At 40.6% G+C, this 26,848-nt stretch overlaps 1 protein-coding gene across 8 annotated transcripts in view; it reads right to left on the reverse strand.

The window, feature by feature from the left end:
- FOXN1 (forkhead box N1) overlaps window positions 1-26,568 on the reverse strand; it is a 38,372-nt gene extending 11,804 nt beyond the window's left edge. For 2 of the 8 annotated variants that reach the window (XM_065036977.1, XM_065036975.1), the window contains exons 1-4: window positions 26,163-26,544; window positions 5,444-5,589; window positions 3,806-4,309; window positions 2,414-2,521 (exon numbers count right to left, since the gene is read on the reverse strand). In XM_065036977.1, the coding sequence (XP_064893049.1) occupies window positions 2,414-2,521; window positions 3,806-4,309; window positions 5,444-5,563 (732 nt within the window). In that variant the 5' untranslated portion in view covers window positions 5,564-5,589; window positions 26,163-26,544. Of the gene's footprint in view, window positions 1-2,413; window positions 2,525-3,805; window positions 4,310-5,443; window positions 5,590-7,186; window positions 7,248-13,282; window positions 13,335-26,162 lie in introns of all 8 variants that reach the window. The other 6 variants (XM_065036971.1, XM_065036972.1, XM_065036974.1 and 3 more) reach the window with 6 other exon arrangements.
- Between the last annotated feature and the right edge of the window lie 280 nt (window positions 26,569-26,848).

A 26,848-nucleotide genomic window follows, 5' to 3' on the forward strand; every position in this document is an offset into this window, starting at 1 on the left:
ACAAGGGCCCAGTGCTGGCTCACGGTCATCCCGCTGTCCACCAGGAACCCCAGGTACCTTTCCCCTGCACTGCTCTCTAATAGGTCATTCCCCAATTTATACTGGAAGCTGCGCTTGTTCCTACCCAGATTCAAGACTCTACACTTGCCCTTGTTATATTTCATTACATTTTTCCCTGCCCAACTCTCCAGCCTGTCCAGGTCTCTGGATGGCAGCACAGCTTCCAGTGTCAGCCATTCCTCCCAGCTTGGTGTCATCAGCCAACTTGCTGATAGTGCACTCTATTCCCTTGTCCAGATCATTGATGAATATATTAAACAATATAGGCCCCAGTACTGATCCCTGAGGCACTGCACTAGATACAGGCCTCCAAGTGGACTCTGCCCCATTGGCCACGACTCTCTGGCTTCTTCCCTTCAGCCAGTTCGCAGTCCACCTCACTACCCAGTCACCCAGACCGCACTCCCTCAGTTTAGCTGTGAGGATGCTGTGGGAGACTGTGTCAAATGCCTTACTGAAATATTAATACTGGAGCTGCTTCATGCAAAAAAAATGTTATTCCACTTCTCTGTCTTGTATTGCATGTTCTTTCATTTCCTAGTATCTGATTATGGCACATGGACAGCCATTCTACCTGTTACGACTTTGGCTGCTTATACCCACTGTTTTTTCCCTCTGAGTAGTAGAACATGTTGCCAGACTTTTACTATAGTAACATTAAGAAGCGCAAATATTGAAAAGTCTGACAGAAACCTGCTGCATGTAAGAGGTCTATCACAGTGCCAACCTGCAGGTGGATGGAAGACTTTCCTCTTAGTGCTTGTTGTGTCTTGCCTAGCAACTCCCAGAGGGTGTGTTTCAGCTTTAATTGTGTAGGTTTTTTTGAATGTGGTTAATGTCAATGTTTAGTAATAATACTGGTATCAAATCAGCAGTGACAGGGGAAAGGTGCCTACTTTGGACTGAATAAAGAAATTTTAAAATATCCAGATGAATTAAAAAGCTAACCGGAGTTTCTGCTAAAGCAGAAAACTCACGTTTTTACTGTGTGTGAGGTGCGTGGTGCTGTGGGATATCCATAAGGTCTGTACTGCAGTTCTAGTGGGGAACTAGTTTATGTTTGCAGCAAAACTTTTGTGGCAAATTAGCCCTTCATCTGGGACCCTTTTCTTCTAAAATAACAATAGTAAAATGAATCAAATTGTAAGTTAGGGTGGTAGTGTTATTTGTGCCTTCCCACATGTATCTAGCATCTCTATGCTTTGCAAGTTTTGCAAGGCTACCCACTGAGGACAGCAGGTACTTAAAAAGCCCTTGATATTGAAACTATTTGAACTCAGTAGTACCTAGATGCCATAAGCAAGTTGGTCTGTCCTTGTGCAACACCTTGTTGGAGAAGAACCTCCATGCCCTGAGTTCCTAAGCTGATATAAATACAAGGTCCAGTTAGTGGATGGGGGTCGGCCAGAGCTGAGCGAGCAGGAAAAGGAAGGTGACAGTAATAGGAACCTGATTTTAGAAGTTTACTGCATGTGAGTTTTGGTACTTGAGGGTGCTTATTGACCCACACTGTCCTGTTGATCGTTTCAACTGTCCCAGAATTTCAGAAAGGCCATAGAAGTCTTGGAGGCTCTCCATGAGGCTCTCTATAAATATGTACTAGGATCATATGTTAGATTTATCTATGTGTGTGATTTTCAAAGGTAATGTCTGCATACTGATTTGAAAATAACTGACATATATTCAACTGACATCTAAACACACTCAGGAAAAAGGTGTCAGTTACTCCTGTGCATTCTTAGTATTAATAATATAGTTTCATTATGGAAGAACAACCTTAATATTGTGCATTCTCATGCATCAGCAGCATTATTGTCAATTATGCTTCAGCTGAATAATCTTTCACTGGGAATGATGTAACAGTCAAAAGATTGCAAAAGGTATGTGTGTGCCGTCAAGCACAAGGAAAGCATACATAATCTTCTGCCGTCAAGCACAAGGAAAACAAACATAATCTTGCTGTTTAAAATTTTGCTCTAAAGGTGTTTTTCTATGTTTGATCTGAATTTTAAGTATATGGCCACCGACAGCTATGTTAATAATATAGTTTACCTGGTTTCAAAGCAAATTTTCTTGAGCATAATGGTGAAAATATATATAAGCAGTACCAAGATCCAATTTCTACAAGGTGTTTTTGTTTGTTTTTCCTCTGGCTGACCATTTTAAAATGCCATTTAAATGTGGTTCTTTAAGACCTCGTTGTTGTAAACAAAATGTTTGTATACAAACATGGCCATGCAAACACAAATTTAGTAGGCAGTGTTTTCATCTATCACTTTGTATTATTACCATAACTACTACACCATTATAGTGCTAGAAATAAGAGGGGATTTTGTCTACATATTGTACTGACCTGATGGAAGGGATGTGAGGGGCAATACATCTGCTGCATTTGAGGCTGATAGCAATACAAACCAGGCTGCCCTTCCATTGGGGATGTCCTAAGCTTGATGTCTGAATCCTGCTAGAAAGTATTTAAGGAAAGAGTTGTTAGAGAAAACACCTCTGTTTAAAATAGAATAATTCTGTTAGTTACTGTTCTGACTTGTGTTTGATTCTGTCACAGTAAGTGTTACATAGGATTTGTTTTATATACTACTGGTACAAGAAGAAACATTGTTTCCTGCATTTATATAATTACTGCTTGAAAAAAGGAAGTCCCAGTCAATTTCCCTACAAAGAGCAATTCAGAAAATGTCAGTTTCTGTTTATCCTTTTTCACCACACACACAAACTGCATATTCCAGCTTTTATTCCTGAGCATGCTTGTGTGTCTCCATCTCTCTCTTTTTCATACCCATTGATTTTTATCTTGCAGACTACTAGTACCTCAAGCTGACACTGAAGTTTTGTCATTAGTTAGAGGGTGATGTCTATGATGCACAGGAAAGACGTGGCAGAGGAGAATACAGATGAGTATCCAGGAAATCAGAGATTTAGATCAATTTCCTCCTTAACATGAATGGTTTAAATCCCTGGGTATGTACCCTGACAACATCCCTCCGTTCCCTTGTGAATTAATCCAATCAAGATTTTTTTTAACCCCTCTTTCTTTTGGTAACTATCGAATTCTTTGCCTCACAGCAATTTACAGCCAGTGGTTAGGGCCCTCTCCTGGCAGATGTAGACATTGTTTTTGTCTGCACTAGATTATGAAGATACGCTTCATGCTTTGGATCACAGCAGAGATACCCTGTGGAGATACTGGAGGGTAATATTTACCTTGCTTTTCAGGGATCTCTGTGCTGCCCTAAACAGGCAGTTGCCTCTGTCTAGTATATGGATTAGCCCAGGTACCTTTACACTGCACATGCCATAAACATATTTAATTTTAAGTAGTACTGATGTCTTAGAGTTTCTATTCTATTTGTGTCCAGAAAAATGCAGGTCAGGTTTTGTAACAAATCTGATACATGCGTCCTCGTGCTTGAAAAATACTGTTTTGTGAACTTTTGTCCCTTGAGAATACTAGTTGAGGACAATTACTGATATAAAACCTGTTGTCTGGAAGAATTTGGATATTTAGGATTCGTGCATCGTGTCTCGTGGAAGGTATTTTTTCCTTGTACACCTTTCTGAGGACTGTTTTTCAGTAGGGAAAGGCCATTAAGTAGAGAACTTTGACAAATAAATATGGATGTCTATCCTGAGCTCTAGGCTGCATATAGTCACATTAATAGATTAGAAAACAATTCCAAAAGTATATTTTTGCCATTGAAAACAGAAAAAAAAAAAAAAAAATTACCATGACTTGTGAACTGTGATCTTGACCTGTGGTGCTGTATTGGAGGCTGTTACACCATGGTTGTTCTGTAGAGATGTTTGGAATGTGTGTAGGAAATGACTCTGACTCGTCAGGACCTGCAGATCCTGGTAGACCCTCAAAACCATTGATGCTTGTAGCATTTTTGAAGGGTGAAGCTTCCGGTGGGAGCGCTTGATGTGCTTCCTGGAAGACGTCTTCGCTGATCTGCCTCTTGTAAGGGTGAAAGGGGTTTCTGCTGCTCTTGAGAAACCTGTCGTAATTTCCTACAGTACTTTCCTCGTAACTGTACCGTCTGAATTTTTCAGTACTGAAAGATGCTTTAAATTTGTTCTTGCCACAGTGAATTCCTTGGTTTGTGGGATATCTCCCATGAATTTGATCCTGGGCTGGAGAAGCAGGGCTGGGGCTGTGAGAAGACTCTGAACTCTTCCTTTCTGTCCTACCGTCTGACTCGTACGGTTGGCAACTATAACCGAGGTTATCCTGCAATGAATTATTGCCATTTATTTAGGGTTAGTGTGAGCAAATATTATTTGCAAAAAAAAGGTACATTAAAAATATTATTGATAAGTATAAAATTATTAGTCTTAGCCACCTTCATGCAGAGAAGCCCTAAAAGATCTCAGGGGTTTTCTGGTTACTTGATATCCAAAGCTAAATTAATAAAAGCATTGAGAGGACTGAAGTGATCATAATTTGTGCAGCTATTTTGGAAAAACAGGGTGTCGCAGGTAAATATTGCCTAGTTAGTCTGACAGTTTCAGGGAGAAGACTGTATGATCACGTGATGCAAGATTAAATGACAGGAATATGATAAGTGCAAGTCTTGTCATATACAAGTTTAGTCAAATAAGCTTTATCTCATTATCTGATGGTGTTACAGGCTGCCAGATACGTTGCTTGTTACATCACTTCCTTTCATTAACATAGCCACACTCATTTGGTGAGACAGGCAGGCTCTAGGCAGACATTCTAGCCGTCTTCCTGTCTCATCTCCTCCCTTCCCTTTTACACTTTAGCAAAAAGAAAATAATAGCTTCTAAAGTCCTCTTTAATCTAGAAGAGAAAGGCTTAACAAGAACTAGTGGCTGGATCCTGAAGCTGAGCACATTCAATTTAGAAATTATGCATGTTTTCCCTGCTATCAAGGATGAGTAGCAACTTGGGTGCCATTTGAGAAGATATGCTTAAGTCCAAGGGCAGGTTATGGTGTTCAGTGAAGGGGAAAATGTAATATTCTGCAGACCAGACTATCAAGTGGTTCCTTTTCTCTTCCCCCCTCTAAGTCCAAGTTGGTCTTCCAGTATTTTAGGAGAGCAGATACAAGAATATCTGCCTTTGTGGAAGAACCAGATTTCAAGAAGTCCCAAAGGGAAGCTGGTGTAAAAGGCCCTGCTTTCTGCAGAGTGGAACATGGTGCAGCTTTTTCATTCATTTACATGTGGGTCTGTGTGTCAAAGCTGTTAATATTATGTTCTGTCATAGATCCCTGCAGAAAGCAAATCTGACCTCATAACACTTTTGGCTTTTCACATGAACAGCAGAGCAATTGTTGAATATTCTATCCAAACTTGTGCCTCTGAAGAAAGAGAAACAGAAATGGGGCATCTTACTCACAGTTTGCTGAATTGGGGATACTGAATCCCCCTGTGTCTTCATGAGGTCTTGTTGGTCCCTTTCCAGAGTGTCCGAAGAAGAAAACTTAATATTAGATTGGTCTTGGAGTAGTGAAACCATTACCAAATCCACGGCAGATAGAAATCCTGTTAAGACAGAAACAAATTACAGTAAATACTTTCTAAAAGTTGAACTGTGAAAGAAACCATCTTGTTATGTGCAGTTGACTAGACAGTGTTAGATGTGCAGCTGGACAATAACCCATCCTGTAACGTTCCTAATACAGTTGAATCTTTAGCTTTCAAAGAAATGTTGTGTAGCTGCAATTACAGTGAAGATGTGATAGAGTTTATATGGATTTACTGCACAATTTTTACAAAATAAGTCATTATTTTGTTTTCTATAGGTTCATAAATTAATGAAAATGTGTTGCTTTGGGGTCATGCAAATTTACTGGTACTGCTTTATTGAGAGATTGTTATATAAATGCAACGTCATTGCTTTCAGTGAGACCAGAGAAAAGAAAAGGCTTTTTCAGGCTATAATTACTTAGATTGAGAGTTACTACAGACTTATATTTTTGCTCCTACTTTTTTTATTAGTACCAATCCCTTTAGCCTTTTTGTTCTGTTTTGCATGATTAAATGTATCTGAGATATGTAAATTGCTTCATTATTCCATACCTATTTTTGTGAGTTGTATGTCCTTTCAAGTTCCCAATCTTTGATCTTTGGATATATGAGACATATCTGATGGTGTTCTTTCGATTAAGAGGAACAAATTTCATCTTTTAGTATTTTGTTTTCTATCATGTTTTTTTCCCAGTCCTTGTTCACTGTAACCATACAGTAAAACTACAAAAGGAGGACTCACATCCTCTTCTTATGTCATGCACATAACGCTGCACCAAGTGTATATCTATGTAAAAACGTCTTGTGTTCAGAGTTCAAGTTTCAGGTGTACAAGTCAGGGAGAAAAAGCCACTGTACGTCAAGAGTTAATTTGCAAAGTCTTTGCCACGTGTTTAAATGGCTGTTAGGTAAATAGCTAAGGGGTTTATTAGGTTTGGTTAACAAAGATATATCACTTAAAAATGTGGAAAACCTTTTTTGCCCTTATAGTTCAAAGAGAAATCTGTATTCATGATGAGTGAGACTGTGCTGCCCAAGGGGATAAAGCACAATGGGGCTTGGAAATCAAGTGTGAGACCTGTAGTAGTATATCAGGAAAAAACGATGTTAGATAAAGTTCAGAAATGTCTTAGGTGCAGATTCTTCTCCCAGTAGCTTAACTAGAGGCTGATGAGGAGGTGCACTTCTGACTGACGTGCATCTTAAAAGAAGCAGGTGGGAAAACTGACAACTAGGAAATAGATGTGTGTGTATATTTGTAAGTGTTCCACACTGTCTGCCCTCTTAATGCTGGTTTCCCACTTCAGGTTATACAAAGCTGCATCTGACCTTTCCTTTATACTGCAGATTGTCAACCCAGCTGCCTAATTTGTGGTCTTAAGCATTAGAATTTTATTAAAAAGCTGACTTCTGCATTACAAGAGACATTTGACACACGGTCACAAATAAAGAAAAGGAGGAGCTTGATTTCAAGAAAATCAGATTAATGGAAATAAGAAAATAGGTAAGTCAAAAGTGTGATAAAGTGTAATAATTCCTGAAGCTTTTATGTTCTTATGGTTATTTGGATAGTCAATACAAAAGGTCCAGGACAACCAAATTACTATCGTACCTCCTCTCCAAGGTGTTCACCAGGTTCTGTTTATGAATTTCCTTTTGCTGTCTCATGGAGGCTGGTAGGAAAGGAGGAGTCTTACTGTTATTTTAATACTATAAAAATTCTCTCCTGCATAGTGAAAATGTTTTACTGAATATTGAATGAGAAGCAGCCTTGTACTAAAACAATGTTGAGCTGATAATCTGCATTCAAGGGCAGTTATTTAATGCCATTGTCAAGAATCCATGTCAAAAGGATCTCCCATCTGAGGAAGAATCCCAAATCTATGATCACAGTGCTGTCTTCAGTCTTAATACTAAGACTGGCACCGTTCTCAAGCAGCTCCCTCAGTTTATCTGTAAGGATGCTGTGGGAGACTGTGTCAAATGCCTTACTCAAGTCAAGGTAGATCACGTCCACTGCTCTGCCATCATCCATCCAGCTTGTTATGTCCTCATAAAAGTCAATGAGGTTGGTCAAGCACGACTTCTCTTTGGTGAAGCCATGTTGACTGCCCCTAATGACCCTCTTATCCCTGATATGCCTTGAGATGGCACCGAGGATAAGTCGTTCCATCAGTTTCCCAGGGATGGAGGTGAGGCTGACTGGTCTACAGTTACCTGGGTCCACCTTCCTGCCCTTTCTGAAGACTGGACTGACCTTTCCTTTCCTCCAGTCCTCAGGCACCTCTCCCATTTCCCAAGACTTGGCCAAGATGATGGATAGCGGTCCAGCAATGACCTCAGCCAGCTCCCTTAGCACCCATGGGTGCATCCTATCCAGACCCATGGATTTATGGATGTCCAGATTGCCTAATTGCTCCCTAACCCAGTCCTCATCAACTGAGGCAAACTCCTCCATTGTCCTGCCTTCCTCTGGGGCCTCAGCAGTACGGGGCTCTCCTCAGGACAGCCTCCGGCAGAGTAGACAAAGAAGGCATTCAGTAACTCTGCCTTCTTTGTATCTTCTGTCACCAGGGCACCCACTTCATTCATCAGTGGGCCTACATTGCCTCTGCTGTTAGTTTTATCTGCCACGTGTTGGAAAAAGCTTTTCCTGTTGTCCTTGACCCCTCTCGCCAGGTTTAATTCTAAGGAGGCCTTAGCTTTCCTAGTTGCCTCCCTACATCCTCTGACAACAGCCTTAGATTCTCGCCCCTTCTTCCATGATCTATAAACTCTCCTCTTCCACTTGAGCATACCCAGCAGTTCCCTGTTTAACCACGTAGGTCTCCTGGCTCCCTTCCTTGACTTCCTACGTGTTGGGATGCTCTGATCTTGTGACCGGTAGAAACAGTCCCTGAACACTAACCAACTATCTTGGGCCCCTTTACCTTCAAGCAGCCTTGCCCGTGGGATTTCCCCCAGCAATTGCCTGAAAAGGCCAAAGTTTGCCTTGCTGAAATCCAGGGTTGCAATTCTGCTTGCTATCCTGTTCCTGCCATATGAGATCCTGAACTCCACCATCTCTCATGGTCGCTGCAACCAAGTCAGCCCTCAACCTTCACTGCTTCAACCAGACTCTCCTTGTTAGTGAGGATGAGGTCCAGCAGTGCACCTCTCCTAGTCGGCTCCTCCACCTTTTGCATCAGAAAGTTCTCATCAAGGCACTGGAGGAACCTCCTAGACTGTGGCTGGCCGGCCGAGTAGTCCTTCCAACAGACATTAGGGAAGTTAAAATCCCCCACCACAGCCAGGGCCTGTGACTGTGAGGCTGTTCTCAGCTGTCTGTAGAAGGTCTCATCAACTTCCTCACTCTGATCTGGTGGCCTAATAGACGCCCACAATAGCATCACCCCTGCCAGCCTGCCCCTTAACTTTCACCCATAGACTCTCAACTTGCTCCTCATCGGTGCCTGGACAATATTCAATACATTGTAGTTGCTCTCTCACATAAAGAGCAACTTCACGACCACTCCTGGCTGGCCTGTCTTTCCTGAAAAGGACATAGCCACCCATGACCACATTCCAGTCATGTGAACTGTCCCACCATGTCTCCGTAATTGCCACTAGGTCATAATCTCCTGCCCTAACACAGGTTTCTAACTCCTCCTGCTTATTCCCCATGCTGCACACATTGGTGTACAGGCATTTCAGAGAGCGAGCTGAGCACGCCGATTTCACCCTATTGTGTCTTGCTGTGAAAGAAAAACCTCTCGCCATGTACTTCTGACTTTCTCATTTTTTCTTGGAGTCCACACTTCTCACTCTAGAAGCCATTTGTGATTTTACTTTCATTGATATGTATCACAGCAGGCTATGAATACAGATCAGCAGAAACTGCCAAATTAACATACTGAAAAATCTTTGTTGTTGTTCTTTAAATCTTGCCTTTTGTTTTTAAAATATGCCTTAGAGAGAATAACTTTATTCTGTAGAAATAATATATAAGGGAAAAAACCCACTTTGCATTGTTAATATAGATTTTTAGCAAAGGGAAACCAGATCACTTACTGACAAATCTTCCTTAAGAGAGAAGAAATTACTGTCAGTGGAGGCTGTCAATAATCCGGATTACAATAAATCATTTACAATAAGTTGCTTTGGGGAGACGGAGAGCTTAAGGAAATTGTTGGTTGCTTAGATGTAGGACTTGTTAAAGAAAACAATGATGCTTTTATTTGGAAAAAAGTGTCTGATTATCCCAGATGTAGCTGGAACCATTCCTCCCCAACCCATGTCATTTTAACTTTTGTAAATGTTGCGTGACAATCCTAGGCTCCTATGATAAGATAACTATCTTTAAAAAAAGAAAATAGTGAGAAACTGTAACCTCAGCTGAGCGTTTAGATAAGCCAGGTAGCAGCAGCTGATCTATTAGCTCTGCATGACTGAAGTCCTGTGGCAGCGATCCATAGATTAAACAATTCTTGGTTTTGTGTCTTTTCTGGATAGCGGAGGGCGTTTTGCCGGTGATACACTTGACCAGTGCTCGGCACTGGGCCGTTGGAGCAACCCGAACCGCTCTCAACGCTGGATGTTACTGTAAATGCCCTCTCCATCCATCCATCCCTTGGGGCTGAGATCAGTTTTCATGAGAGGAAGGTGTGTTTGGATGTTCCCCAATTCGTAATTCATTCTGCATGCGTGCCTTAGGCTTGACACAGGCTTGTCTCATCTACTCTCTTCTCTGCCCCCTCCCCAGAACACTAAATCATATTTTTCCTCTCCAAGCCACACTGATGTTTTCCAGTGCAAGAAAGAAATAACTATTTGGGATGTTTTTCCTGAGCCCTTTATGAGAAAGGAGTCAGAGAAGCCATGAGGGTTTAGAATGCCACTTTTTGGTTTGCAGTTAAAAATCTCTCCCCCAATAATGTCAAGTTCCAGATATTGTAGAAGTGACCAAAATTTTGTGGCTAAAATTTTCTATGCATATAGGAATATTTTTAAGTGTAATTATTTATATAGGAAACTTTCAGAACAAAAATATTTTTTTAAAGAGAATCAGAATTTTTTGTGGCTCACAATGAACGCAAGCCCTTCTTTCTAAGCTTATTCCTAACAGATTGATGCCGAAGGTTGTGCTGGATCTTGGTTGGTGATAGCTATGATTGCTTTGTTCATCTCTAACACTCTTGTCCCTAAGGCTTGCCCTATTTTTAGAAGACATTTTCAGGAAAACTGTGGTTTAGCCACATCAGTTTTGTGCTGGTTTATTGCTTCTCATTATAAAATGTATTGGATCTTGATTACAGGAGATTTAAATAGCTTTTGTAGAACTTGTAAGGATTGTATTTTCTACTCTTCTGAATTTAGATCTGTTTGAGAGTCTTTGTTTAACTTAACTACGCTATTTTTCTTCCTTGTTCAAGTGTTCTGAGCTCAATTCTCTGATGGTGAGCTAGTGATTACTGCCCACATTTAGCTATCTCTTTAAATAACTTTTGCATATTTAGTGGGAGCATGTAGAAAATAAGCTTAATTCATCAGGGCTGGTGCAGTGATAATCTCAAGTATGGGTGAAGAAAGTTTGCAACCATGAGACCCTTTCTGCATCATATTACATGGCATGTGTTTCCTACCCTCTTAATAGTAACTGTCAAGGTGGAAAGAGGCTTTGGCTACAGCTGCATTACAGTTTGCCTGATGTTCTGTGTCTCCACGTGAATCAATTCCTATGGAACAGTTATTCTGAAAGTTATGTAAATAACCTGAAAGTTACAACACTAGGTGAGTTTACATGTAGGCAGTTGGTTTTCAGAACTCCTTGGAAGTGTAGATTCTACTCAAGTTTCCCCTCAGCTGCACTGCATATCCTGTTCATTTTGGGTATATATTTTATCTCTAATGCTGAAGGATTCATTTATGCAGAAATAGAAAACATGCTACGAATTCATGCAGTGTGTCTGAGATAAAAACACTGTAAGAACTTCCATGTTTCTTGCAGTCGGGCAGACCCATCTTTTGGGAAGCCCTTGATAGAGAAAAGACCCTCACAGGTGTTGAACCACTATAGTGAGCTTAGCAGAAAGAGAACTAGGCACTGAACAGAAACCAAGCGTGGCAGAAAATCAGCTGAGAAGGTGAATGAGCTTGTCATTTGAACTTGGTATTCCCCACACCTTTTTCCTCATAATAAACACTAATACATCTTTCCAACTACAGCAGTTAACCTAATAAAAAAAGATGTTAGCTCTCCCTACCGGCTTTGCAACTCTGATGGTATTTTCAAACCCCTATCCTTTGCATATTCTGTCCTGTTTTCTGGATGAATGATTGTGCTGTTTCCTGAATGAGGAGTGTGAAATTTCATTGCTTTATACTAGACATCTAAGCATGAAGTCAGACACAGTTCCAAGAGTTGAAGTAGTTAATATGATACAGAAACTCTGTGATTCTTTCATGAATAACCAACTTGGTTGACAGGTCAAACCAGCACAAGAGATAACGGCGTAGCCTGTTCACGGCCTGATCATAGCGAGTATATAACTGAATTCCCTGTGCTGAATTCAAAGCAAAGTTTTACTCTGCAGTGGATCTGGGGTCTGGCCATGTATAGATGCAACAAGTATAGTAAAGGTGTCAATACAGTCATGTGATTTATAAAAAAAAAATCATAGGAAGAAGCAATGACAAAGCAGCTACAGCCATTAAATTGGACAATAGATAAAGTTCATTAACTACTGATTGCTGAAAGCTAGGAGAATATGCTTGGGAATTACTGCTTTGTTTTTTTCCAGGTATCTCACAGTCCCTTCATCTGTGCTTCACTCTTAACGTTTTTATAGCCCTGTTTCACATAATCTTTTGTTTTCTTCAGTGTCCCTTTCTCTTATCATTATGTAGGTTGTCTCCTAAGTATTCCTTTATCCATCCTCTTTCCTTTCCTCTTCCTGCAATAAAGTCCATGTCACTTTTCTTTCTTCTCTTGCATTATTAGCTCTTTTGAGGTATTCCAAAGTATCCCTGTCCCTTCTACTTTGGCTGTTCCAGTTCTAGGGACTCTCCACAATATTTTCTATAAGATCTCTTTTTTTACTGTTCACCATTACTTTTGAATTGAAAGGCAAATAAATGTCAGTTGGTTTTAAAGACATGCTAAGAGTTGAGATTGGTTGATGTTTCAAACTGTGAGAACCACTGAATGCCATAAGTAACGTGGGTCGGGAATTGTCAGCTGCTCTGTACCTGACATGTAACGTGTTGTGGCCCTTTTCCTTGCTGCCAGTGTAATAAACGTGATTAATTGTAAGATGTTCCCATGAATTACCTATTGATGGCTTAACGACTGTGTGCCATGCGTTGTACCCTGTTAATCCTCTGTGGGGAGCTTCATGTGGGGGGGAACGAGGGGGACACATGGCACGGGTTCTTCAGTAGTCTCATAATTTGTTTTACGTTCCTTTTCTCTCTCAGTGAGTCACGCTCATCTCCCTGTGACTTGAGAGTTCATCTTGGGATCTCATGCCATCTTTCTGCCTTTATGAGAAGGTGTGTATGATGATCCACCCTAATGGTTTCTGTTGCTGGCTGTGGCAGCATGTTTTATGATGGGTGTGGTACATTCCCATTTTCTCTGTTGTGCATGTACAGTATTCACCTTGCAGCCCCACCCGTGGCCACTCCCACCCTCCCACTGGGAATCGCCCACAGTAAGCTCTGTAATTACCTTTATTTGATCTGAGGAATGGATTTGGGAATCTTATTTGCACAGTCGTAAGCTGAGCATGTTAAAAAAAAAAAAAAAAAAAACAAAAAGCAAAAAACTTTGAATGACTGATTCACTGAGCAGTGATGTGCTAAGTAGAGAAACAGCAGAGACGCAGATAACCAAGTAGAGGGGCTATGTGACTGCAGTGTTTTTTGCTTTAGAAATGTCTGACTACAATACATGTATACAGAGAGGAATTTCACCTGTTACTGCCTCTTTTGGGTCCTTAATGTTAGCAGACAAAGCTGCTGTAAGTCACAGTTTTCATTGGAACAGTTTCTATTAGTTTTACATTGAATTAAACTGAATCAGCGCAAACTGCTGTTTGTACTTGTTTTGCATGTTTAGTCTGGGTTCTGCAGTCTAGTTGACAGTGACCTCTAAGACTCTCAGTGAAGAAAAGAAGTTGGATGCAGTCAGAGGTAATGCAGCACTAGGTCAAGCATTTAGTTTCTGGGGAAACCTTTGAAAAGAAAAAACAAAAAAAACCCCAAGACTCAAGCTCCTACTTTGGCTTCTTAAGATCAAAGGTTTTTCGGGATCCACCTAGCAACTGGTAAGTAATTCAGCTAGCTCATAGAAGCACAGCTGATTTGGAGTGATGTATTCTGCTGACACCTAGTCCTAGGCATGCATGAAAAGTGTTGCATGTAAAGTGGTAAAGATGGAGGAACAGGTAATGGAGAATGGCCCTCATTTCTTAGGAGGAAACCCAGCTTCCAGTCCTAGCAATAACCTTTCTGTCCACAGAACTTAAGTTTTGGTTTTATATGTGTTTTGGTCAGTACTGACTAGCATGTTCAAGTGTTTCAAACAGGTGTACTGCAGAAATTGGGCTGGTAATTTGCTTAGGTTACCAAAAAGAGCTTTTGACAAGATGCTCTGTCACCAAGTTTTAAGGAAACTTTCCACTGAAAAGATCTTTGCATGGATAAAGATTTGGTTAAAGGGTAGAAAATGAAGGGTGAAGGAGAGTGATCAGTTTTGACAAGGAAGGAGGTCACCAGTGCTGGGGGTAATCTTTAGGGGTCTGCTGAGACTTTGTGTTGCTTAATGTATTCACAAACAACCTGGAAAAAGAGATGAAAAGCAACCATGACAAAATTTGCAGATGATAGTGTTATCTGAATAGTTATGATGAAGATTAGATGGGAGACAGAGGAAAAAGACATTATGAGATTCAGTGATGGGGCATTTAACCTTATTGGTAAATTTAAAGAGAAACACAAAACATCGTTTACCAAAAAGCAATCCTGACTTCCTTTTTTTTTTTTTTGGTATGTGTTTTTTGTTTGTTTGTTGTTTTTTAGCTGGGGGGGGGGGAGATATTTAGCTGACCATCGAAACTGAGGAAAGAGTAATGATGGATGGTTCCATGAAAATGTCAGCTCAATGACAATAAGGATCTGGACCAGCATCCATACAAGGAATGAGTAAGTGGGCTTTGGTAGTTGGCGATGGTGAAAGAATGGAAGAGATGTGTTAAATCACAAGTGGTGTGGGGAGGGTGAGCAGGCATTGAAGGCAGACTTGTAATTCAACAGCTGTAGACCATTAAATGAGCCTGGCAGGATGGAGATTCAAAACTGGCAAAACGAGGTGGTTCTTGCACAGCATGAGGCTCAGCTGTGCAAGTCCCTACCACAGGGTGCTGTAGATGTCAAAGCTTGTATGGATTCAAGGGATGGCTGGACAGGTTCGTGGAAAGGAAAATCCATTGTGGCTTATTAAATAGATGGACAGCAGCTCTGAATTAAGAGGTCTGTGACTTGCAAACTGTATTTGCTGTTTCTGTGCTTTTCTCCAGGCGTTTTATGTTGTCCATTGCTGGAAAGAGGATACTGGGGCAGATGGGCCTTTGGTTTCACCCAAGGTGGATGTTTTTTGGTATCATGTGCACTGCATTGCACGCTATTTTAAACACATAAAATCAGAGAATGCTTAATGTTTCCATTGCATGAATTCACTGCAGTGTAAAAGGTAACATTTCCAGAGAGATAGAGTTAGGTACTTGCAGAAGCAAACACTTTAGTTAGGGAAAAGGGAGAGAGGAAAAAAAAAATAGGGTAAAGAAATGAAAAATGCATGATTATCCCAACACTCTGCTCTTCCTGCCCCCAAAATTACAAAGTTATTCACAGCCCAGCATCAAGTTGAGAACTGAGTTTTGTAATTTAAAGCATTGTCTTTGGAATACCAGGAGGAGCAAGAGACAGACAGACAGGCAGACTGAAGAATAAATGAGGGGCAGTTTGGAGATTAAAGAACCTTAAGAGAAAGTATGGGCTGACATTGTTTTGCAAAATGAGTAGCATACAAATACGCTAATCCTTCAGGAAGGATTAACTGCTAAGAACAAGATGAGATACAAGTGATTTGAAATTAGGAAGGCAGGAGAGAGGGAGAAGAAAAAGCACAGAGTCACAGAATGTCAGGGATTGGAAGGGACCTCGAAAGACCATCTAGTCCAATCCCCCCACCGGAGCAGGAACACCCAGATGAGGTTACACAGGAAGGTGTCCAGGTGGGTTTTGAATGTCTCCAGAGTAGGAGACTCCACAACCCCCCTGGGCAGCCTGGGCCAGTGTCTGTCACCCTCACTGAGAAGAAGTTTCTTCTCAAATTTAAGTGGAACCTTTTGTGTTCCAGTTTGAACCCATTACCCCTTGTCCTATCATTGGTTGTCACCGAGAAGAGCCTGGCTCCATCCTCCTGACACTCACCCTTTAGATATCTGTAAACATTAATGAGGTCACCCCTCAGTCTCCTCTTGTCCAGCTCCAGAGCCCCAGCTCCCTCAGCCTTTCCTCACACGGGAGATGCGCCACTCCCTTCAGCATCTTTGTTGCCCTACGCTGGACTCTCTCCAGCAGTTCCCTGTCCTGCTGGAACTGAGGGGCCCAGAACTGGACACAATATTCCAGGTGTGGTCTCCCCAGGGCAGAGCAGAGGGGCAGGAGAACCTCTCTGACCTACTGACCACCCCCTTCTAACCCACCCCAGGTACCATTGGCCTTCCTGGCCACAAGGGCCCAGTGCTGGCTCATGGTCATCCTGCTGTCCACCAGGACCCCCAGGTCCCTTTCCGCTACGCAAATCTAATATGGCGAACAAAACAAGAAGTCGTGCATAAAGTCATTAAACTTCCCAAGGAGGATTATGTTCATTCTTTGTAAACCTTGGAAAACATAATGTCTACTGTTAATACAAAGAAAGTTCTCGGGGGAGGAAGATCTGAAAATGAGGGAAGTTTAGAGAATAGGCACAGCTAAAACCACCCCTACCTACAGTTACGAGATATGAGACCAGCGTAAGAGTCTCTAAATACTGTAAATATGGCTATATCTGATGGGCTAAGTTACACCAAAGTTCATTCACCCAATTAACCTTATCTCTGCTTTGCTGCAAAGTGACCAGTGGTTGTTACCCCTTTACCCTCCCCACTCTCCAAGTATTCCTCTGCTACACCCGCCTGTTTTCCCAGTCCCTATTTATTCCTAGAGCCCGTTTCTGTTTCATAAGCACTGCTTCCTTACTGTTAAAAGCAAAATATCAAGAACAGCTATTTGATTTTTCAGTTAATTTTACTACTTCATCTTATGTGATTTTAACTCTTCCAGCAAAATTCTTCAGGCTTTGTGAAAACTGTTTCCTCTAGAAGAAGAGCAAAACAAAGCTAAGTTTCTTTCCCCCGTTTTCTTTGTTTAAAAGCACATTGCTCAAGCCAGTATGACATAAATGCTTGATGCAAAATTTTGGCAACATAATGTGATTTGTTCATCTAGGATGAACTTTTCAGCCAGCTCTGTCTGCCTTGTGAAATAGGAGGTGCTTTTTTATTCATTTTTTTGTAAATTTGGCCATTGACTGAACAGGGGAGCAGCACTAACTGATTAATGGTCCCTGTGCTCAGCAAAAAACACTGTAAAGCAAATTTGTGACGTGCATGCCCCTCTTCAGGGCTTAAACCTCTGAAGTATTCTAGTGGTGGAGCATCTAAGAAATGGAGACCATGAGAATAGTCTTTTCCATTCTTAAATATTTCAACTTTTTGATGAATATCTAAAGCAACAGAGAATCTCCTTTAAGAGCGATATATGTACTCAAAATAGCACATCTGCTTTGCACTGTTTCTTAACAAATTGCAAATTCTGTCTCTGTGTGTGTCTGTCCATCTCCTGAGGTGATTGCTTCAGGGTAAGTGTGTCTTCTATACTGGTAACTGAGACAACAAATATACTTCTAATTCTTTCTGTCCCAAATTATGGTTAATTAAAATATCTTATGGCAAAGTATTAAAGCATCCCTAAAACTACATTAAATAAAACATAGAAAATGTGAAGGTCACAGCTTTTTTAGGAGAAATTCAATTCTGTTACACAATGAGTAGCCTTCTCCACCCCTCGCTTATATGAAGGCCCAGTGACTTTAGAAAATAGAGATTTCATTAGCCACAAAACATGAGGTAATAACACCCTTGAAATAAAGGAAAGGAATTTCACAGAAACAGCAAACGTCCAAAAACTGCGTGTGCAGCATTTCACAATAAACAGTCTGAATAAACAGTATCTGCTTCATTAAGGAAGCATCATTTAAGCAAGTGTATTGAATTATATACACATACTTGATGCTGTTACAAAAATTCTTAATAGAGATGAAAATTAGAAATAAGAAAAGGGCTCAAATTAAACAGGAATCTTATCAACCCCATGTTTTTCCCCAGTACTCCTGTTGCATTTGCATATATCATCATGCAGCTTATGAAGCACAAGAGATTCTTCCTGGTGGATCCATGGCCCCTCTAACAGAGATTTTGTCCATTCTTTCCTTAGCGTGAAAAATTAACTCTTTTATTGAAATGGAATCTTACATTTTTGGGAGCAGCTAGATAGAAAGAGGTTGAAACTATGCTAATTTCTTCTCTTAAAATATTGAATTTCAATTATACATAAAACATAATTAACTGATCTAAGGGGATTACCACATTAAACAAAGAGATGTAAAACTAAACGTGCTACAAAAACCAATCTGTTTTCTAATACATAAAAAATAATGCAAATGAGACTTTTTATAGGTGTTTGTTTTTAATGCTTAAAGCACAGCTGATAAAGAATATTCATTAAGAGACTGGAAGTACAGTTTTATATTATTGCTAACTCTGTCCTTAGAATAATAATTTCAGGAGAAAAATTATAATTAATATATTAAAATATAAATATATTTTGTAAAAGCCCCACAGATCTGTATCAGAATAGATAACAGCAACAGCTCAGCATTTTCCTTCCTCCTAAATACTTCTATGTGTAAAACACTGTTTCACTCATTCTACTGGTGTAGCTTTCTCAGGTTGACCAAATAAGTACGGGACAAAACTTATAATATTATAGAATTGTGGGGGACTACAGACTGTAGAAGCTTTTGTCAGCTTTACTTATTCTTTGTTGGTAAAAAGGTCAGTCCACTACTGGAAGCAACCTCATCCTTTTCTTTCTTTGTCAACTAGTGTTGTGGTCACAGCAGCTTCCTCTGGCAGATCTTATCCTATGGTCAAAGACCATTTTTCCCTGCAGCTGGGAGTCTGTAGAGCGGAGCTATAAGGTGCTTGGTTTTCCCAGCTCTCGTTTCTACTTTGTAACGAGATCTATTTAGCAGAAGTACCATTGGAAAGATTCACAGGAAAGCTGAGGCTGGAAGGGACCTCAGGAAATCATGTAGTCCAACTCCCACTGCTCAGTGCAGGGTCAGATGGATTAAAGTGAAGAGTATCAGCAGGAAAACAGGTAAAAAATCAAAAGCACATGCCTAATTTCTTCTGTCAGGGAAATCTAGGCCCCATGTCTGTTACAAGAAACGTGCATGTTTGTTTGAACAGTGAAGGTCACTAATGAACACATCATCAAATCTGACTTGCTAGGGCAAAAGAATTCTTCATATGGGTTCTCTATTCGGTTATCTGTAAAGTATTCCTTTATTTCTCTCTTTCCAAGCTAAATATTGATAGTTGTCACTTTTCTTATTGTGATTCTTGGTGTATCTTACTTTTTTTTTTGTGAAACTCGGTGCTGCTAGAATAGTGAGTGTACAAGAATCACAATTTTTATTTTGTCAAGAATGCATATTTTTACGTTAGTAGTTACTCCAAGCTCCGGAGCCCCAGCTCCCTCAGCCTTTCCTCACACGGGAGATGCTCCACTCCCTTCAGCATCTTTGTTGCCCTGCGCTGGACTCTCTCCACCAGTTCCCTGTCCTGCTGGAACTGAGGGGCCCAGAACTGGACACAATATTCCAGGTGTGGTCTCCCCAGGGCAGAGCAGAGGGGCAGGAGAACCTCTCTGACCTACTGACCACCCCCTTCTAACCCACCCCAGGTACCATTGGCCTTCCTGGCCACAAGGGTCCAGTGCTGGCTCATGGTCACCCTGCTGTCCACCAGGACCCCCAGGTCCCTTTCCCCTACGCTGCTCTCTAATAGGTCATTCCCCAACTTACACTGAAACGGCTTGTTCCTACCCAGATGCAAGACTCTATACTTTCCCTTGTTATATTTCATTAAATTTTTCCCTGTCCAGCTCTCCAGCCTGTCCAGGTCTCTGGATGGCAGCACAGCCTCTGGCGTGTCAGCCGCTCCTCCCAGCTTGGTGTCATCAGCAAACTTGCTGATAGTACACTGTATTCCCTCGTCCAAATAATTGATGAATATATTGAATAATACAGGCCCCAGCACTGCCCCCTGAGGCACTGCACTGGATACAGTCCTCCAACTGGACTCCGCCCCATCGACGACGACTCTCTGGCTTCTTCCCTTCAGCCAGTTCGCAGTCTAATATATTTCTAGTTTCCACATTTTCATTCTCTCTTAAATTTTACTTTGTCATTCTTTCTCAAATCTTGCAGTTTAACAGTGTCTTTACATGTGGGAAAACCTTCTGTTTGTGTATACGTGATCTTTTCCTATTTTTGTTGAATATCTCTTTTAAAATGACTTTCTGTGGAGACTTTCAACAGCAAGGAACACCATCACTTTGAGCCAAATTTTGCAATTCCCTTCACAGTCCTATGTACATATGCATAGATAAATCTGGCTTATTTTCCCTGTTGAAAACAGTTGCCTGTTGTATATTTATAGGGTTAGGGAGGAAAAAAACAGGTGTGACTGAATTATGCTGTGCCCCATTTGTTTTCTGGCAGTTAAGTTTGCCTGCTGAAAACTACTGCTAGTCAATGGATGTCAAATTAGGCTGCAGTGTGTTCTCACCTATGTGAGAACGGAGAGAAATCTAGGAAAACGTCACTAGATTTCTAGTGAGTCTTAGCCACTGAATGAAAATTTTGTGAAGCAAAGAGTTTTTCCATATGAGTACAAGTATTTTATGCTGTGTACTGAACTGATATGTACCTATGGACAGGAAATTTCCATAGATTTAAATAATATAATATATTCTAAATATTGTTGCTCAACACCTCAGAAGACTATGGGCAGATTATCCTAAACAGAGTACCTTCAATTACTGGCTAATCTTGAAAATGTTTGCCCTAGTATGTAATTTTTCAGTGCTTTGAGAGGTTCTTACAAAAGATGTTAGACAATAGCATTTCTTGCATGTTACCAAAACAGAATTCAGGTGTCACAAAGCAGACCCCAAACCCATGTGGTAGATCAGGTGCTCTCTAGACACTCTGCATTTCAAAGACATAAAAAACCAGCCCAAATCTATTCCTGGGTGGAAAAGTAGGGCATACATTAATTAGTGACCTTAAAGCACAATGGAAAACTAACGGGGCAATGCCAAGTCAGAGTATGAGAAATTCTGGAATATTAATGTTTGCCTCTGATCTCATACGTTGAAGAATACATGTGTTCTCACCTCCCGGAGGACAGGGCAGAGGCTTTTTGACGTCTTTGGGTTCAGTGGCCCAAATTAATTTCATTCTAGTGAATTTAGAGAATGGGCTGAAGTAACTACAGAGCTGCAGGTCTCTGTCTCTGAGAATTCGCTGGGTATAGATATTGTATCACAAGGCTGAAAGGCAGTAAATATAGTACCTGTCTTGAAACTACAAATTATGAGAGATTACAGATGGAAGATTTAACTTTAGTTCCCAGAAAAGTACAAAATTTTAAAAAATGCCAACAACCAAGGTAGAGAAAAAAGGCAAAAGCAAAAGCCATTATGAATTTGCTAAGGAATTGTCACAGCACTGTGGTTTCCCTGGGTACTGGCCTGGCAAGAAGAGGAGCAGGTGTACAGGTAAAGCAGCTTGACAGGAGTGAGGCCTCTGTGCTGTCTCCCATGATGTTCTCTTAAGCAAACTAAAAAAATTTATTTTAGATAAGTCTCTGGTAGAGAGAAAGTAAATCTGGGTCGAATAAGCATTACAAGTAGTTACTAACTGTTGTCAGAATGAAAGTGTGTTTTGAGTGCATTTCTGAGGAGTCTGATAGTACTTGGTATTTTCACTAGTGACTTGAGTGACAGATTAGAGAGGAGCACTAACCAGATTTGGAGACAGCGTGAGGATGAAAAGCTTCGCATATGTATTTAGAGGACAGGATTGATAGTCAAAAGGAGTCAGGAAAAATGGTTTGAAGAAAGTAAAATGCAGTTCAATAATAACTAAGTTTAACATCTAGACAGGAATAATAAACCCTGCAGATAGCGAAAGAGAACAAGTGACTAGGTAGCAGTTCTGCAAAAGAGATCTTGAGGTTTTAATGGGTTAGGAGCTGAACCTAAATCCAGCCACATCATTCCGTAATGAAAAAGGCAGCTGTGCTGGCAGGTGTAAGGTGCTTACAGAGGTATATTCTGTGGACTTGTGAAGTTAACTCCTCTTGGTGTTGGTTAATGTTGGCTGAAGGTTTGTACCCAGTTTTGGTCACTGCATTTTGAAACAATGGACTCCAGTTTGGAGTTCATAGGAGAGGAGTGAGAACGGTCAGTGGCTTAGAAAACGTGGCTGATGAGGAAAGAGTTCCAGACTAAAGAACTTTAGTTCTGTAAGAGAATTTATAATATATTGCAGGACATCCCAGCTCTTTTTGTTCTCCCCTCTCGTTTGTTCTTTTCTGCAGCTAGGGAGGACAGTGCCTAGCTGTTTAATTATTCCAGCTGGGAAAATGGTAAATTATTTCCTTCTATGAATTACTTACATTCCTGGGAGAACAGGTTCCTGTCTAATATTTCTGGCATCCTACCATTTGCCCACAGAGGGGAATGTTGCAGGGACCTGTCCTGGCAGGTCTGTTGAACCAGCAGTTAAGAGTTTGCAGGGCAGGGATACCTACCCATTCCAGGAGTAAAGTACGGGCTAGGTGTGGAAGTTGTAAGCTGACACTAGATGAGCTCCTTTGAGAGGTTTGAACAAACTGGTGAGGCAGCAGTACAGAGGGAAACAAATTGGGTTAAAATGACAGCATGTTTTGCTTCATTACATGACTCTGATGGAACCTCACCCTATATGCTTCATTCATTTCTGAGCACTTCACCAACAGAAAGATAATAATGCTCTGGATTGCAGTAGCCCTGTCTCATCCAAACATCTTAAAGTGATTTTACATATATTTACTAAGCCTCAAAAGACACTGTTGAGATTTGTAAAGGCTAAACAGGGATCACTTTACTAACCACATGTTTAGCAGCTCCCTTCAATACTTGACAACATTTAACATGGCACAAGGAATGCAGGTTTCATTTCAAAATGTTAGGGAATTTAGGAAAAACACTTCTAAATAATCTTATGAATTATTATTTTGTTTATATAATGCAAAAGGTAACGTTCTGTGAACAACTCTAAAGATCTTCCATCCCAAATAAAATAAAGAATAATATATTCTATCGGAGCTATTTGGAATATGTGGCTCTTCTAAGTGCTGATTTGAAGGAAGAAGGGTGGCACACAGGCCCGTTGGGAAGAGGGTGTTTGCAAGAAGCGGCAAGCACGGTGTGCTGGGTTACGCTGAGTTTCTGGGCATTGTGGAAGAAACCACTGGTAGCATCTCGTGTATGACCAGGAGGCTTAGTTGCACAAGAGGGGTGCAAAAAATGGGCTGTGTTGGACAGGAGTTAATTGATTAAAAAGAAAACAACAAAAAAGCAGGCTGTTTGTGGGGTGAGGAGCAAGTTAGGGAAGTAGCAAGCAGGTCGCTGTGGTTATGAGGGCATGAGTTGAATTTATATTTGAAATGTGGCAAAAGGGTTAATTATTTCCCTAATCTTATTTAAAGTGTTGTAGTGTCTTTGATAAATTGAATTAACCAGGACTTTGCTTTTAGTCCTTTATGTAAGCAGCATCCTGTCTTTAGCACTGTGTTGGGGTACTGATTCAATAGTGACTCAGAAGGAAGAGCAGCACCTCACAGCTCTGCTTCCTACGGCCGACAGAATGATGCCATTCTGTGGTGATTTACAAGTGGGCTCATACTCAGGATATTCCAGCCTCTTTCCACCTTGCGTAGCTTCTGAGAACTGCTTTCAAACCGTAACTAAATGAAGAGTTCCCTTGGAAAGATGTGGCCCTGGCCGTGCTCACAGATGTACGAGAGCAGGATTTTATTTCTACCTCTCTCTTAATCTGCATTATCTTCATAATGAATCTCTTTGTATTTTGAGCTAATGATTTTTGAGGTGCAGGAGAGCAGAGAGGTGTGTTTGACGCAAATCATAAAGCTCAGGCTTTCTAAGTAACAACAGAGGGTATGGCCACAAACATTAAATCCCGTCTGCTGGGAAGTTATCTCCATTTATGTTTTCTATGCCTTATAGACACTGACCTATCAAATCCTGGGTTTTTTATGCCACATCCAAACCGACGTTTTTCTTTTCAATGGAGACAGAGAGCCAGCTTCCAATGTGTCTGCATGAGTGAGGCGTAAGCTGCTGGAGTATTTTGCATCTATAATTGTTGGGTTTATAAGCAGGACGGAGTAGTACATGTAAGAATTCTTCATTACACAGTCCCTACCTTTTAAAGGCTGAATACGTGTTGGGTGTTTATGTATGGGGTTTTTTGTTTGTTTGTTTGTAACTTTATGCTTTTTAAATTTTATTGCATAGATGACTGCAGAATTTCTCATTTCAGATCTAGCTGTGGTCACTCTGGGCTGTAATCAAAGGCCCCTTTTGGTTCTAATGTGAATCAATTACCAGTATTTTTTGCAGGACCTGGAAATTTCTGTTTCACATTTTTTTGGAGGCCACATCACTCTCTCCTTGTCCTTGGCCATTTAACAGCCTATGAAACCAGGTTATGGGAGTGATTTAATGACTGAAAGTAGTTCTGCATGACACCACTTCTTGCGTTAAATTTCTGGAGTTTGCAGCCAAAAAGTTAAGAATGGTGTTGTGGTTAATATTTAGTTTCCAGGAGTCCTAAACTGTTATGTTTTCTTTTTATTTCTGTTTTTACAAAATGCGTGGTTTTTTTTTTTAAACTGTGTTTAAGCAGCAAGCCGTTCTCCTAAAAAAGACAAAGCCTGCTATTAGAAGGAATGGGTCAGAAAGACATTGCTTTATGTAGATGTTGCTCTTTTTACGCCTTCCTCTTTCTGCTCAGTGTTTTGCAGTAATGGCAAGTGTCTTCATGTGTTCCTGGCAGGTTCCTGTATCACACCTAGCACATGGCATACGGATATTTCCATTTACTCCCTGGAGTACTCGACTGACTCCTGTCTCAGTAAGTAACACGTGGCTCTAGTTGTATCTAGGAACACGGCAATATTATAGAGTATCTGTGCTCATGTACGAGCCAGTGCTTTCTCACACTGTATTTTAACATTTGGGGCAGAGTGTAGATACTCAAATTACCAGGATGTAACCCCTTATTTCATATACATTAATACTACTTCTATCCATGTTCATCCCCCCTCACCGGGATGCATGGTAAACAATGTGCTTTAGTTGTATATTTTCTTGGCTGCATATGTAATACAGGCATCACCTGGCTGAAAGCAAAGGACACAATTCTTTCCTCCTTAAGAAATATGCACCCTATATATTTAATATTTTTGTTCTCCTATGCTCATAGTAAGTTATGAGTAAAATACATACATTTTCAGCCTAAAACTCATCCAGTTCAACCTGGCTCATATCAGTATTCAATTTAGAAACACATACAATTCTGACAAAACAAAGTGAAACATTTATAGAATAAATTCTAATTCCCCAAGATTTAATCTGATGTCCGGTAAATTTGCAGGAGGACCAAGAGTGAATGCTGACTTCTTGTTATTTATAGGTTTGATAATTATTGTGTTTCTAACACAAACAGTTCCTTTCTTGCTGGAAATCTAACAGTCTGAAACTAAGATGTGAAAAGAAAGTTATATAAGTCCTGTGCAAGTAAACAAATAAGAAACAAATTTCCATTTGCAGTACTCGAATTCAGTCATTTCTGCAGTTAACACATCCTGGCTTCTGTCTGGATGTCACTTTGGACACCTTTCAATATAGGAGTAAGTCTCAAAAATGTTTTCATCAACTACTACAAAACACATGATGCAAAAGTAGCATATTTAAAACAGAGACCACAGTAAAAGCAAGCTTGATTTGAAAACATATAACTTCCCAAATTTTCGATTTGCCATTGGAAACTTTTGAAATCTATTATGAATCTGTGAGACATGAGATTCCCACTTTTTTTTTTTTTATACTTTTCTTGATTTGCCTTTTTGTTATTTAATTCCTTTTCTTTTCAGTTTTCTTTGTAACTGTGGAACAGAAAGTAGCTTAGATTAAGCTGGTATACACCCGAGACAAGAAGAGCTATTTTTCTTTCCTTTGGGAAATCACCTACAGTCTTCATTTCTCCCAGCACTAGACCAATGAATCTGTTCACTTACCTGCTGTTTTCTTGACTCCTTCTCTTGCCACTCTTCACTCGCAGCTGATAAATACCTCTGGGAGTTGCTGAGGAACGGGATGTAGGTGCTGACCTTCCCCTTCCCTCAGCCTGAAGTTCTTCAAAGTCAGCCTCAGGGACTTCAGATTAAATAGATGAGCCAAGGCAAAAGAGTTCTGCTCCCCCTTCCGTTTGGCCTTCACGGCTGAATTCTAAAAAGCCGTATGAAGTTGTCAGAGGTTTCCTCTTACCTTTTTACTGAAGCAAAACGGCGTGCTGCTGCTCCAGGACAGGATTAGGTCATTCAAACAGCCTTGCAGAGAGAGTGGAGGCTCAGCGGTACAGAGCCTCCAAAGGCTGGAAAGATCTGATCTTACATCAGGTGAGAGAAGGCAGCTGGCTAGGCAAGCCAATAATTATGATATCAGCTCTTGTTCGCCTCAGGCAGTCCTGCATTTAATAAGAATACAAATATGACTAAGCTGCAGGTTTTTTTTTTCCTTGTTCTCTTAGTAATTCTTCAGAGAAGTTGGGCAGGTATTGAGCTCTGTCTGGAAAGTGAGTGCTCCCTCTCAACCTCTCTGTTTTTCTTTTTATTTAAAATATCCATCTGCGTTTTGCAAGCCTGTGGTTATTAAAAACTCTCCTTCCTGGTGTGGATTTTGCCATACTATCAGGAAGCATTCA

Source organism: Columba livia, chromosome 20 (assembly GCF_036013475.1).
Source record: "Columba livia isolate bColLiv1 breed racing homer chromosome 20, bColLiv1.pat.W.v2, whole genome shotgun sequence".
NCBI lineage: Eukaryota > Metazoa > Chordata > Aves > Columbiformes > Columbidae > Columba > Columba livia.